Source organism: Budorcas taxicolor, chromosome 12, assembly GCF_023091745.1.
Source record: "Budorcas taxicolor isolate Tak-1 chromosome 12, Takin1.1, whole genome shotgun sequence".
Classification (NCBI taxonomy): domain Eukaryota; kingdom Metazoa; phylum Chordata; class Mammalia; order Artiodactyla; family Bovidae; genus Budorcas; species Budorcas taxicolor.
In genome coordinates, this window is record NC_068921.1 from 12,034,988 (window position 1) to 12,050,520 (window position 15,533).

Below are 15,533 nucleotides of genomic sequence, written 5' to 3' on the forward strand. Positions count from 1 at the left end.
CACAGCTCATGTTTCAGGATTTGAAATAGCTCAACTGCAATTCCATCACCTCCACTGCCTTTGTTCATAGTGATGCTTCCTAAGGCCCACTTGACTTCACATTCCAGGATGTCTGGCTCTAGGTGAGTGATCACACCATCGTGATTATCTGGGTCGTGAAGATCTTTTTTGTACAATTGTTCTGTGTATTCTTGCCATCTCTTCTTAATATCTTCTGCTTCTGTTAGGTCCATACTATTTCTGTCCTTTATTGAGCTCATCTTTGCATGAAATGTTCTCTTGGGATCTCTAATTTTCTCGAGATCTCTAGTCTTTCCCATTCTATTGTTTTCGTCTATTTCTTTGCACTGATCGCTGAGGAAGGCTTTCTTATCTCTCCTTGCTATTCTTTGGAACTCTGCATTCAAATGCCTGTATCTTTCCTTTTCTCCTTTGCCTTTCACTTCTCTTCTCTTCTCAGATATTTGTAATGCCTCATCAGACAACCATTTTGCCTTTCTTCTTGGGGATGGTCTTAATCACTATAATACACACACACACACACACACACACACACACACACACACACACACACAAATTTCCCAGGTGGCTCAAGTGGTAAAGAATCTGCCTATGCATGTAGATGCAAGAGACAGCAGTTCGATCCCTGAGTCGGGAAGATCCCCTGGAGGAGCAAACGGCAACCCACTCCAGTATTCTTGCCTAGAAAATCCCATGGGCAGAGGAGCTTGGTGGGCTACAGTCCTTGGGGTCACAAAGCGTTGGGTACAACTTAGTGACTGAGCACACACACACACACAGTAATGTATATATACTATTACATACTATTATTCTATAGAGTTTTCATCTTCCCCACTAACACGTACTCTTTACTAATTCTTTTCTTTATTTCTTCCTAACTGTTCCCCAAATTCTCCAGCTGAGCCGTTAAATTCTCTCAACATTACCAGTTCCCTTCTCCCCCCTCACAGCATCTGTTCTTTCTGGAACCCTGTTTTCCCACTTGGCGTTGCAGTGGTGTCTTCAGGCACAGCTGCCATTCCAGAACATCCTTCCATGACCGTGCTGGGAACTACCTTTGCCTCTTCCTTGGCTAAGACCGCTCCACCCTTCCCTCCTCTCTTAATTTATCCCCTCCTCTTGTTGAGAGTGCCTCACGCAGGATGAAGAAGGAAAGTCTTTTGAGACTTGTATGTTAGTCCACTCTATGTTCGATTGTAACTTGGCTGGGCATAAAATTCTAGGTTGGAAATAATCTTCCCTTTAGTTTCCAGTGCTGCTGTGGAGAAGCCTAATGCCATCAGGATTTATAGTAAATTTTATATGACCTGTTTCCCACCTTCCTCAGCTTAGAAGTTTTCAGCTTTGTCTCTCTACCCACACGGTTCTAAAGTTTCAAGAGAATATGCTTTGGGGTGTATGCATGAATGTGTGTGTTTTCCACTAATTAAATTGAATATCTGTCCTTTAGTGAAATTTTCTTAAATTATTTTTTGGGTAATTTCCTGCTCCTTCATTTTCTGTTTCTGTAATTTGTATTAGTCTGATAAGATCTATCATCTCTCTTCTATTTTCAATTTCTTCATCATTTGCGAGAGTTCTCTAATGTCCAATCCTTTTATTGAATTTATTTTTGCTACCACTTTTAATTTCCAAGAACTCTTTCTTATTCTTTGAAGGTTGAAGGTTACTATCTTAAAATAGCATCAAGTTTTTATTTTATAATATTTTGTCTTATCTGAGAATATCAATTTTCACTTTGTGAAATGTTTTTCTGCTTTCTGTATAAGCTTTATTTCTCTGTTCATTTGTTTTGAATTCCATCTTTTATACAAGAGGTTATTCATTAATAGTTAAGGATAAGGTATTAAAAAGTGAATTGAATTTTTTTTTGCATAAAATCTGGGCTTGCCAACAAGTGGGTCTTCTTGGAAAATTAGCAAGGAGAAATTTCCAAAGGTCAGCATCAGAAAAACTTTTCTCTAGAGTCATAGATGTAGAAAGAAAACAAACTTATGGTTACAAGGGGAAAGGGAATTGGATAAATTAGAGGAGATTGGGACTGATATATACACACTACTATATATAAAACATATAACTAATAGGGACCCACTATATAGCACGGAGAACTCTACTCAATACTTGCAATGGCCTATATGGGAAAAGAATGTAAAAAAGAGTGAGTATATGTATATGTATAACTGATTCACTTTGCTGCAGACCTGAAACTAACACAGCATTGTAAATCAACTATATTCCAATAAAACTTAAAAAAAATCCTGTCCTCGCTAGGATACAAATAGCTTTCCTATGGATAAACAATCTACTAATTCTAATGTGATTTTCTATGTTAGTACATTTTTACTCATCTCCTTATAAACTTTATCTTAAAAATGATTGCTTCATCCTATAGACTGTATTTTTTTGTGTATATGGACTCTAAGTGATAAGAAAAACAATAAAACTATTTTCCATAAAAAAAAATTAAAGAAAAAAAAAGAAAAGAAAGGCTTTTCTCTTGTGCATGTCAGTTTTCAGAAAACATTTTCCCAATCTCCTGCTTAAGGAGTATAAATATGAATGGCAGCTTCACGAGATGTAAATAAGGAAAGCAGACCCTCACTTCCTCTTTTTGCTGGCTATATGGTCTCACTCCTGTCTTTTTTTGACCGTACTGGGTTGTCACTGTGGCAAGCCAGCCTCTCTTGTTGCAGTGAGCAGACTCTCTAGTTGTGACACACAGGTTTAGTTGCCCCATGGAATGTGGGTTATTAGTTCCCCATCACAAGCCCTGAATTGGAAGGTGGATTCTTAACCACTGGACCACCAGGGAAGTCCCCCACTCCTGTCTTAAACTATGCAAATCTCCACTGCAGCTCCCATCTTGTCCAAGGGAGAGGAGAGCTGGCTGCCCAGGTGCATAAGATGGAGGAGAAAATCTGTATTTCTAAGTGGCCTCTACATGGGCTTTCAACTAACCTTCCAATTTTCAGTGCTGCCCTGTACTCTGGTCTTCTTTGGAACACAGTGTCTTCAAGTCCTGATGTTCTATGGGGCTTCCACAGAGTAAAGCTTGCATCTCTCCCTCTGGAGGAAGGAGTTGTTCACTCAGTTGTTAACAAGTTGTTAACTCAGTCACCACCCCCTCATGTATGTTTTAATCCTCTAACGTGCTGATGCATCTCCAATCCCCTTTGTCCTTGTGGTTTCGTACCTTTTCCACCCTTTGTTGGCAAGAGGCAAAACTAATCACCCGTGTTTGATTTTTCAGGAGTCCCTTTCCCTTTCCTTAAAAGCCAGATGCAGGTGTTACTTCATCTCAGAGCCCCTTCCAAGGGTAGAGTGAAGTACTCTATGCTCTCCTCTGGTCCCTTACTCATGCTTCCATCCCTTTCTGCACACCCTGCACCATAGCTTATTTGGTTACAGCTCTACTTGACTGTAAGTTCCCTGCGTCTGCACCTGTCTCTTATTAATTTCTTTATCCTAGCAAGTCTAGGAGATCAACAATGTTAATTAAACAAATAAATGAAAGAATGAGTGGAACTATTCAAAAGGAGAGGCTAGATGTGGTACTTGTGGCCTGACCTTGTAAGGAAACAAAATACAAAGAGAGACATTTTTAGAATGTTATAAGGAGATAGAAAAAACACTGTACATAGACAAACTAGGAACGACAGCTCCAAATCTGGCTTGCTCTTTACTGTTCTCGGCCTCAAGCTAAAGACGATGTACATTTCACTGTGTGCTCTTGGTCCCGTCCTAATTTGTCTTTTGAATAAGGCTAAACACTAGTTGTCCTACCACTCATTTCCTGCTTTTCTTGCAGCTGACAAGTTTAGGCAGGCCATTTTTTTTCTATTCCCTTTTTGGGCCTGACAAAACTTTTCCTAAACAGGATTATAAACAAACCCCACTTTTAACACTAAGATCAATGATGAATTATGTAACTCATTGGGTCATGATGTAATATCAGGTGTCTGGGTAACATGGCTTCCTTTAAATTTGGCTTTGTTTCCACAGAAGCATTAAAGAATTCTGTAGACCAGTAATACTGATATTCTAAGTTTCTAATTTTTATTTGTTTAGTGAGTACTTTGTGTCAAGTATACATTGCATTTCATTCTTACAACAACTTTGCAAGGTACAATGGTACTATCTTTATATTATGGCTGGAAGGTGGGGATTAGAAAGGATAAGTAATTTGCTGAAGATCACTTAAAAAGTGGTACATGGATTTGAACCTGGGTTTGACCATTTAAAATTTTAGGCTCTTAAATAATAGGCTATACGACTTATGAAAATTTTCTATATAAGAGCAAGGTTTTATTTCTACAGTCATTGTGGATGTGTTGATTACACATAACTAAATGTATAAAATGAGCTCAGAACCACAAAAATTCTAGAGTCATTGATCATCAACACATTCATTGCATTTGATATCTCAGCTTTTAACTGATATATTACAGAACTGACTTCCTTTCCTTATATTTTAAATAAACATTACTAAGATTACTTCTTTGCTGCTGTTGTGTAGTCACTGAGTCATGTCTGACTCTTTTTCAACCCCCTGGACTGTAGCCCACCAGGCTCCTCTGTCCATGGAATTTCCCAGGCAAGAATACTGGAATGGCTTGTGATTTCCTTCTGCAGAGGATATTCCTGACCCAGGGACTGAACCTGAGTCTCCTGGATTAGCAGATGGATTCTTTACCATCAAGTCACCTGGGAAGGCCAAGATTACTTGGGAAGGCCAAGATTACTTCTTCTCTTGCTGATTATATTCTCAGACAGTATGCACTGGAGATACAGCTCCATATAAAATAAGGATCTTAAATTAAAGTGGTTATGAGAGAAAGGAGTTGAAATATTTCTGTGATTTGAAAAGCAATTTCCTTAGGTTAAGCCTTTTCTAAAATATAAAAACTAAATAATGTTTCTACTTTTAATATTACTTTAAAACTCTAATACCGATGATTTTCATAATTTATAGTTATCTTTTTGTTGGATATGCACAAAACTTTAGTGAAAATTCATGGACTCTCTAAACTCATAAGCTTGTTGATTTGCTTGTCTTGGGAAGGTGGTTGCCGATTTAATTTTAGCTCCATTTAGCAGTTACTGACAACTTTGTGATCCGATGGAAGCACTACTCCTGGAGGAATATAAAAATCAACTGGCAAGTTCCTTCTGAAATTTTATAAGAAAGGAGCCCCTTACGTACGAATCCATGAGTGTCATCCCATTTGAGTACAGACTTCTTTCCAACTCTTTCCTCAAACTGAATTCCCGGTTCAAGAAGACCATTGCCAGTTTGTAACTGGGACAAGTGCGGGCTTCAACATTTCCCAGGGGTGACATGACTCCATCTTATCTGTTTTCTCAGTAATAACTCTTCCCCTTTTCTTTTGCCTTTCTCTCTTGTTAACTGCCTTTCCATTGTCTTATTTCTGAAGGACCTTGTGGTTAGGAAGCTGTCATAATTCTCCTTGGGGAGTTAGTTAAAGGCTTGATCAAATCAGGGGCATACTGGGGCCAAACTACTTGTTTGCAAGAGATGCTTGCTAAATATTCATAGATTTTGTGAGCAGACGGTTAAACTTTTGTAGCTTTAAATCAGTCACGGAGGAGTATTTACTCCCTGAAAACTGACAAAACGATAAACTGCCCTCCCCATCCCCTATCGCCCAGAGAGCTGGCCTATCAGCCCTCTCCCGGGTATTACTCTCCACAGAGGGCTTTGCATTTTCTAAGTTGAGTGGAAATACTGTTCAAAGTCTAGATTTAAAATGAATTTCTATGGCTGGGATTTCTCTAACAGCAATAAACAAAGGAAAAATCATTAGAGGCATTACTCAGCTGTTACCACACACTCAAAGAGTAGCCCGTCTTGATGAAAACAAATTCTACTGACCCATGACTAGGAGATACGGTGAGGAATTATTAAAAAAATTTTTTTAAAGAAGTATTGCTTTTCTGGGCCAAGAAAGATTCCCAAAGATGACATGTATGTATACCAGTCCTATAAAATGTGTATCATTCTATAACAGTGAGCCACTGAATCAGACTATTTTCAGAATTAGTGACCAAAGTCAAGGGTGGACTATGCTGCTTAAAAAGAACAAAGAATTGCAAACCCCCACAGAAGAGCTGGAGGTAATATAGCTTGCAGAGTGAAAAACTAAACTAGAGTACCAGTTAAATAATCTTGTGGTTTCCAAAACCGAAAGTGGGCCGTAACATTCTTACCGAAATCTTAAAAAATCATAACTGTTGGACTTGTAGTTAAAACAAAACCCAGGCCTAGTTACAGCAAATGACATTTACTCATACTCTAAGCATATCTACTTTAAAAGGTCAGAGGTGCTTAATATAAACTAGTTATCTTTCCTACCTATTTTTGTCTGTGCCACTATTTTCAAATATTCACTGTATCTATTGTATGCCACACACTCTCAACCATAAAGATCAATATGTTCCATCTCACACTGTTTCAAAGAGTCTATCAATTTTTAAAGTATATACTTAAGGAAGTATTATTGAAAGGCCCCAGAGATATTCTACTAGTAAAAATGAAGGATTCGTTTCTGATTATTGTGCTTGCTTGTGTTTGCATGTTCAGTGTGTGATCCTCTGTCCATGGGATTTCCCAGGCAAGAACACTGGAGTGGGTTGCTATTTCCTTCTCCAGAGGATCTTCCTGACCCAGGGATCGAACCTGTGTCGCCTGGCAGGTGGATTCGTTACCACTGTGCCACTTGGGATAGTTTATTGTAACTAGACAATAATATTTGAAAGTTGTGATCTTTTAGCCTTTCTGCTCCCACAAGAATAGTCACCAGGAGCTTTTTTTTAGAGAAGATGATTTGCTTTCTGAGGAAAACCGTGGTGTTGTTTTAATAGCCTTCTTGGGAGGATCCGAATGTAACTAAATAAAAATATGGAGACTATGCTTTATAGAGAATACTTTACAACCTAGTCAGAAAAATTCTGCATATAACTAACCTGTGCTTCTGAAAACACGGTCTAAAAGTGGTAAATATGGATCCTTAGTAACGGGCTCTTGAGCTCCAGCTATAGTGACACTTTGAGTTTGTTGTGTTCGTTGTTTACTACAATACAGACACACCGTACTATAAAGCAGGTAAAATTAATGAACACACGGCACATTCAGCTCAAAAAACACTTCCTTTCACAAGAAAACTATCAATGAATGCATTAAACAAAAACTGAAACTCAAAGCAACAATGACTTTAAAGCTAATACCTCAAGAAGGCTGAAATGTATCAAAGTCATAAAGGATAGCAATCAAGTATGCAGTGGACAGAGTTGATCTAAAAGAGAAACAGTTCTTTTGATACCAGGAAAAGGAGTCAGGGAAAGATGGGGTCAATAAGTGGTGAATGGCCTGGCAGGTTGTCTGCCTGACCTTCACTGTTGACCTAAAGCAGCATCTCATGACCAGTAAGAACCATCTAAAACAGGTATGTACAAACCTCCCCTACCAGCAGATCTGTGGCTTCTTCAAACCCCTGGAGTGTAAACCAGGCCGCTTAATTTCTGTGATGGAAAGTCAGTCCATTCGGCCACTAGATGGAGATCAGGTCACTCCGATGTTGACACAGGGAAGCTGCTGGCAGTCAGTAAATGAGAAGCATGTTGCTGAGAGCCTAATTCTCTTTTCTCAGTACTTCTGGGGAAGGCGTTTTCCAAGCACGCAGATCAGGAGCAGATCTATGCGCAATAAAGGGTCCAGAATAAGCAACAGGCGGTGCCAGTGGTAAAGGACCCGCCTGCCAATGCAGAAGACGTAAGAGACGCAGGTTTGGCCCCCTGGGTCAGGAAGACCCCCTGGAGGAGGGCACGGCAACCCGCTCCAGTGTTCTTGCCTGCAGAGTCCCATGGACAGATGATCCTCGCAGGCTACAGTCCATGGGGTGACAAAGAGAGATGACCCAGGCAACTTAGCGTGCAGCACAATGAGCAAGAGGCTGAAGGATCTATTAAGAAGGTAGTTGTAAAATTCCTATTTTTGCTTAAGTATATATTTTCAGTATCAACAAAATGTATCATGGAACATCGGAGATGGAAGGAGAACACTGGATAACATCTACTCTCATTTTCCAAATGGAACTATCATTCCATTCTGAATCATGTAACTTTATTACTGAATAAATCTTATTTCTATGATAGCTGAACTTTAAACTGGACACATAATGTTACACATTTCCCAGAAAATGTATGGTCTGTAGGAGGATCAGATACTGCCCTACCTACTATAGCAGAGTATTTTGCTTATTTCTGAGATATTATATGCTATACTTCTGTGCATTTCTAACTTAGGAACTATACATGAAATTGTTCAGTTGTGTCCGACTCTTTGCAGTCCCATGGACTGTAGCCTACCAGGCTCCTCCGTCTGTGTAATATTCCAGGCAAGAGTACTAGAGTGGGTTGCCATTTCCTTCTCCAGGGGATCTTCCTGACCCAGGGATCAAACCCGGGTATCTCTTGCATTGCAGGCAGATGCTTTATCGTTTGAGCCACCAGGGAAGCCCAGGAACTACATATATTCATTCAATAAATAGTTAGTTACATAAAGACCAATTAAAATTGAGAGAGTTAAAAAGAATTCCATTTGTTATCAAAAAGTTTCAATTTCATGTATATGGGTGTGAGGAGAGACAAGCATATAACCTATCATGTACCAGTGACCATGCTAAAAAGCTGGGAATACAAAGGTGCACAACAGCCACAGGAAGTCACTGGGAAGAGAAGAGCTACAAGGTTAAAACACAAACAGGGGTTAACTTCTGTAGTGGTGGAGACTAGTTATCAAAACCATGAGTGATACTCCTTCTCAAAGTTCTGTTGTGAAGGAAACTTAATTTAGGCCACAAACCTTGGCCATGGGGAAAACATGACCTCTAATCTCTGTAACACACAACAAATTGAAATAAAGCCTAAGACATTCAAACACAATAGGGCTTCCCTAGTGGCTCAGCAGGGAAAGAATCTGCCTGCAATGCGGGAGACCTGGGTTCAGTCCCTGGGTTGGGAAGACCCTCTGGAGAAGGGAAAGGCTGCTGATGCTGCTAAGTCGCTTCAGTCGTGTCCAACTCTGTGCGACCCCACAGATGGCAGCCCACCAGGCTCCGCCCTCCCTAGGGTTCTCCAGGCAAGAACACTGGAGTGGGTAGGGAAAGGCTACCCACTCCAATATTCTGGCCTGGAGCATTCCATGGACTGTATAGTCCATGGGGTCACAAAGAGTCAGACCCGACTAAGTGACTTTCACTTTCACTTTTCATCAATTGCTGTAATAAAAAAAGGACCTTAATTCAGACAAAGAAGAAACTAATCTTTAGCATAACAATAGAAGCAGAACCATAGTTAATTAATTTTCTAATAACTGTTATGGATAGCAACCAACATTCAGTCTATTACTGTGATAGATCCATTGCACTTAATGACATGTTTATTTTAGAGTAATACATTTGTTTCAGCTTAATTGAATTAATATAGTCATAGCCTTTCAAAAGAATTTGAGGTTGCTGGCCTATATTTGTTTATGTTTTCAAAATGCTCCTATAAGCTAAAAAGATGTATTACTCATTCACGCATTCACAATATATGTATATTTCTTCTCTAAGGGAAATCATAAAAATAACCACATAAAATAGCAATTAATAATTAGATATCAATGGCAGTTTGTCGAAGTCTCTTATTTTGTTATTGTCTATATCACCAACTGGTTCTTTACAGAGCAACACAGTTGGCAGGAACCTACCTTTCTTTCTGCTGGATAAGAATGAAATTTAAACAAAGAAGTTTTCCTCTGAAGGTTAAAATAAATAAATTACAGATAAAACAAATCCTTTCATAATACGGTTTAGTATTTATGGGTACACAGCCTTCCACACTGTTCACATTAGTTACAGACAGCAATCAGGTTAGGTGATGACTGAGTTACTTCTGGAGCGGTGTCTCCCTCTTGCTGCTGCTGCTGCTGCTGCTAAGTCGCTTCAGTCATGTCCGACTCTGTGCGACCCCATAGACGGCAGCTCACCAGGCTCCCCCATCCCTGGGATTCTCCAGGCAAGAACACCGGAGTGGGTTGCCATTTCCTTCTCCAATGCATGACAGTGAAAAGTGAAAGTGAAGTTGCTCAGTTGTGTCCGACTCCTAGCAACCCTATGGACTGCAGCCCACCAGGCTCCCCTGTCCATGGGATTTTCCAGGCAGGGGTACTGGAGTGGGGTGCCACTGCCTTCTCCCCCTCTTTGGTGACCTGTTCCCATATTTCCTTCTGGTGCAGATTTGAGTCTACTTATCACGACTGCTAAACTGCCATTCTCTGGAAATAAGGGAGCTGGTAAAAGCACACCTCTATGGATGCATAATTCTGCTTATCTTCTCTAGTCTAAAGGTTTTGGCCTTATCATAATGAGCTGCGTTTAGATGCTCAGGATTTCTGTTTCCTTGGTAGCATGGGGAGATGCTGACGACAATGGCAGAAGTGAGAACGGATACAAAGGTGGAGCTGGAAACTGATTAATGCTTCAGGTAAAGAAATAAAAGCTGATGATTACATTTGCATGTTATGAGGTGGGGAACCTATATATTTAAGCACTGACAGACAAAAAAGGCACATTTTTACTTTTTCACTATGTCAAAGGATAGATTTGTCTTTTCCTGAGTCCCCACATTATTTTAGCTGTTTTAGCAAACTACATTTGAGTCTCTGGGCCAGAAGCTTCTATGACTGTGGCATCTGCAAATAATTGATAACTTAATGTGCCCCCGTAAGAGGTAAGGCCAATTCAAGCAGTACCTGCATGTGTCTATCACCTTCTCCAATCATGTTTCTCCATTCCATGAGTGACCGCTGCAGGTGCTCAAGGCCAGTTTCCCAAAGCCGGACACGGCCTCCCATATCAACAGTGACAACACCACCTCTGCCCCACTTGGCTAGCAGTGCGTCTGTGTCCGAGATAGTAGACAGCCATGTGGTATACGGTGAGAGAGAGTCTGACCTGAAAAAGAATCACGGCGTTCAACTGATTGAAGCCCAGGGAATGATGCCAGTTCAGCTTGACTTACGTTCAACTTGCTGTAAAGAATTCTCATAGTTACGCAACAAGAACCTGCTGTACACAGCACAAGGAATTATACTCAATGTCTTATAATAACCCATAATGGAAAAGGATCTGAAAGAGAATATATATATGTATAACATATACATACATATATATACATATGAGTGAATTTGCTGTAAAACTAAGGGACCAACAGATTCATCTGGAAGGAAAAAAATACCTAGTTATTTACTGGTTATTTACATATTCTTTTAAAAATTTTTTATTTTCTTCTCGCTTTGCGTGGGCCTTCTCTGTTTGTAGCAAGCGGGGGCTACTCTCTAGTTGAGGTACATGGGCTTCTCATTGCAGTGGCTTCTCTGCTTGTGGAGCGCAGGCTCTTGAGTGCGTGAGCTTAGCTGCCCCTCGGCATGTGGGGTCTTCCCGGACTGGCGATAGAACCTGTGTCCCCTGCACTGGCAGGCGATTCTCAACCAGCGGGCTATCAGGAAAGCCCAGTTTAGGGATCTTGCATCTGTAGATCCTGGATGACATTTGCATTCACTGTCAGGAAGAAAGGAACTCTAAACCAACTCACACCTCAGACTCCTGCAGAGCTGACTCACTTCCCAGGGGTCTAAGGTCTATGCTGAAACTCAAGTCTTGTTTATGTGTTTTAACTGCATTTATTTGACATTTTGCCTTTTCTAAGTTAGATGGTTATATGGATTTATAATAAAGAATTTATATGTTTTTTATATGTTTCATGCATATACATATTTCTAATATATACAGTCAATTCAAGGAATGCAGCTTTGCCTGTAAGAGTCAATTGCACACTTCCTTTATCTGAGTATGGCTCTCACTATACAAAAGAAACACAGATTAGAAATTCTAATTACCACTGTTGGCTTTCTAACTGGTATTTTCCCTATAAAATAAATGGTCTAAAGAGATGGTCTGATCAGATAATTAAAACAATAAAGTATCAAGGTAGATCTGCAGGAACCACAAAACTACTATATAATAGGTAAATTTTTATACTGAAGAAATCAAGACTACTTTAATCTTTTTATCAGTCAGCTTCAATGGATACTAAACACAGACTGACAACGCCAGCTACTCTGAGATATGGAAATCTTCAGTTCAGTTCAGTTCAGTTCAGTTGCTCAGTCGTGTCCAACTCTTTGCGACCCCATGAATTGCAGCACGCCAGGCCTTTCTGTCCATCACCAACTCCCAGAGTTCACTCAAACTCATGTCCATCGAGTCGGTGATGCCATCCAGCCATCTCATCCTCTCTCGGCCCCTTCTCCGGCCCCCAATCTCTCCCAGCATCAGAGGCTTTTCCAATGAGTCAACTCTTCGCATGAGGTGGCCAAAGTATTGGAGTTTCAGCTTTAGCATCAGTCCTTCCAAAGAACACTCAGGGCTGATCTCCTTTAGAATGGACTGGTTGACTCTCAAGAGTCTTCTCCAACACCACAGTTCAAAAGCATCAATTCTTTGGCACTCAGCTTTCTTCACAGTCCAACTCTCACATCCATACATGACTGGAAAAACCATAGCCTTGACTAGATGGACCTTTGTTGGCAAAGTAATGTCTCTGCTTTTTAATATGCTGTCTAGGTTGGTCATAACTTTTCTTCCAAGGAGTAAGCATCTTTGAATTTCATGGCTGGAGTCACCATCTGCAGTGATTTTGGAGCCCCAAAAAATAAAGTCTGAAACTGTTTCCACTGTTTCCCCATCTATTTCCCATGAAGTGATGGGACCAGGTGCCATGATCTTCGTTTTCTGAATGTTGAGCTTTAAGCCAACTTTTTCACTCTCCTCTTTCACTTTCATGAAGAGGCTTTTTAGTTCCTCTTCACTTTCTGCCATAACGGTGGTGTCATCTGCATATCTGAGGTTACTGGTACTTTTCCCAGCAGTCTTGATTCCAGCTTGTGCTTCTTCCAGCCCAGTGTTTCTCATGATGTACTCTGCATATAAGTTAAATAAGCAGGGTGACAATATACAGCCTTGACGGACTCCTTTTCCTATTTGGAACCAGTCTGTTGTTCCATGTCCAGTTCTAACTGTTGCTTCCTGACCTGCATATAGGTTTCTCAAGAAGTAGGTGAGGTGGTCTGGTATTCCCATCTCTTTCAGAATTTTCCACAGTCTACTGTGATCCACACAGTCAAAGGCTTTGGCATAGTCAATAAAGCAGATGTTTTTCTGGAACTCTCTTGCTTTTTTGATGATCCAGTGGATGTTGGAAATTTGATCTCTGGTTCTTTTGCCTTTTCGAAAACCAGCTCGAACATCTGGAAGTTCATAGTTCACGTATTGCTGAAACCTGGCTTGGAGAATTTTGACCATTCCTTTACTAGCGTGTGAGATGAGTGCCAATTGTGTGGTAGTTTGAGCATTCTTTGGCATTGCCTTTCTTTGGGATTGGAATGAAAACTGACCTTTTCCAGTCCTGTGGCCACTGCTGAGTTTTCCAAATTTGCTGGCATATTGAGTGCAGCACTTTCACAGCATCATCTTTCAGGATTTGAAATAGCTCAGAGAGTGTTTATATAAAGAGAATAACAAAAGTAGGATGGAACCAAGTGTTTCAGAGTTGTAGGGTGGGCCAAAAAGTTTGTTCAGGTTTTTCCATTACATCTTTTTTTTCTTTCAGCATTAAATGCAATTGTACTTTTATTTTTCTAAATTGATAACTGAAATATGTGCATTTGTTGCTTTAATTTGCATTTCCATGAATAATACCAAGCTTGAGAATCCTGACCTATATTTATTCTTAGTTGTTTTGGTTTCTGTTTCTTTTTTTTTTTTAATATAAATTTACTTATTTTAATTGGAGGCTAATTACTTTACAATATTGTATTGGTTTTGCCATACATTCATATCAATCTGCCATGGGTGTACATGTGTTCCCCATCCTGAACCCCCTTCCCACCTCCCTCCCCATCCCACCCCTCTGGGTCATCCCAGTGCACCAGCCCCGAGCACCCTGTCTCATGCATCAAACCTAGACTGGTGATCCGTTTCACATATGATAATATACATGTTTCAAAGCCATTCTCCCAAATCATCCCACCCTCTCCCTCTCCCACAGAGCCCAAAAGATTGTTCTATACATCTGTGTCTCTTTTGCTGTCTTGCATACAGGGTTATCATTACCATCTTTCTAAATTCCATATACATGCTTTAGTATACTGATTGGTGTTTTTCTTTCTGGCTTACTTCACTATGTATAATAGGCTCCAGTTTCATCTACCTCATTAGAACTGATTCAAATGTATTCTTTTTAATGGCTGAGTAATACTCCATTGTGTATATGTACCACAGCTTTCTTATCCATTCATCTGCTGATGGGCATCTAGGTTGCTTCCATGTCCTGGCTATTTATTATAAACAGTGCTGTAATGAACACTGGGGTACATATGTCTCTTTCAATTCTGATTTCCTTGGTGTGCATGCCCAGCAGTGGGATGGCTGGGTCATATGGCAGTTCTCTTTCCAGTTTTTTAAGGAATCTCCACACTGTTCTCCATCGTGGCTGTACTAGTTTGCATTCCCACCAACAGTGTCAGAGGGTTGTTCCCTTCTCCACACCCTCTCCAGCATTTATTGCTTGTAGACTTTTGGATCGCAGCCATTCTGACTGGCGTAAAACGGTACCGCATTGTGGTTTTGATTTGCATTTCTCTGATAATGAGTGATGTTGAGCCTCTTTTCATGTGTTTGTTAGCCATCTGTATGTCTTTTTTGGAGAGATGTCTGTTCAGTTCTTTGGCCCATTTTTTGATTGGGTCATTTATTTTTCTGGAATTAAGCCGCAGGAGTTGCTTGTATATTTTTGACATTAATTCTTGTTCAGTTGCTTCGTTTTCTCCCATTCTGAAGGCTGTCTTTTCACCTTGCTTATAGTTTCCATTACCTCTTATAAACAACTCAAATGAACTTTTTGGCCAACCCAATACTTCACAGGACTAAAAGGACTCAAGGCAACTTTTGATATAATAGAGGATTCATCTCATGGTGCTCCCTCAAAAAACACTTGCCTTAGGAAAAAAACTAGGTACAGATGGCGAAGTAAAAGGCCATTCAAGCATAATGAAATTTAATCACTTATGATGTGAGTAAATCTGCCACAAATGCTCAAGACGTATGACTCTATTGAGCATGGCACCTACTGGTTCCACACTTAACTCTCCGGCATGAAACTTTAAATTTACCAGAGCAATCTCTTCAATCTGCCAAAAAAAACTGCTGAAGGGACCACTTGTTTACTACAGCGTGTGCACTGCATCTAGAATCTCTTCTGTACATTAAAAAAAGGCACATTCCTCTTACCTACGATATCAGAGTCTTTAAGGAACACAGAGAGTTACGGAAGAGTGAAGTCCAGGTTTACGTACGCCCGCATATTAGTGCTAAGTAGTACAGTGTTACAAA

General features: G+C 40.2%; 1 protein-coding gene across 1 annotated transcript in view; it reads right to left on the bottom strand.

Moving 5' to 3' along the window:
- VWA8 (von Willebrand factor A domain containing 8) overlaps positions 1-15,533 on the bottom strand; it is a 373,132-nt gene that overhangs the window by 106,623 nt on the left and 250,976 nt on the right. Inside the window, exon 37 of the mRNA XM_052649893.1 lies at positions 10,835-11,036. Within this exon, the coding sequence (XP_052505853.1) occupies positions 10,835-11,036 (202 nt within the window). The remainder of the gene's footprint in view (positions 1-10,834; positions 11,037-15,533) is intronic.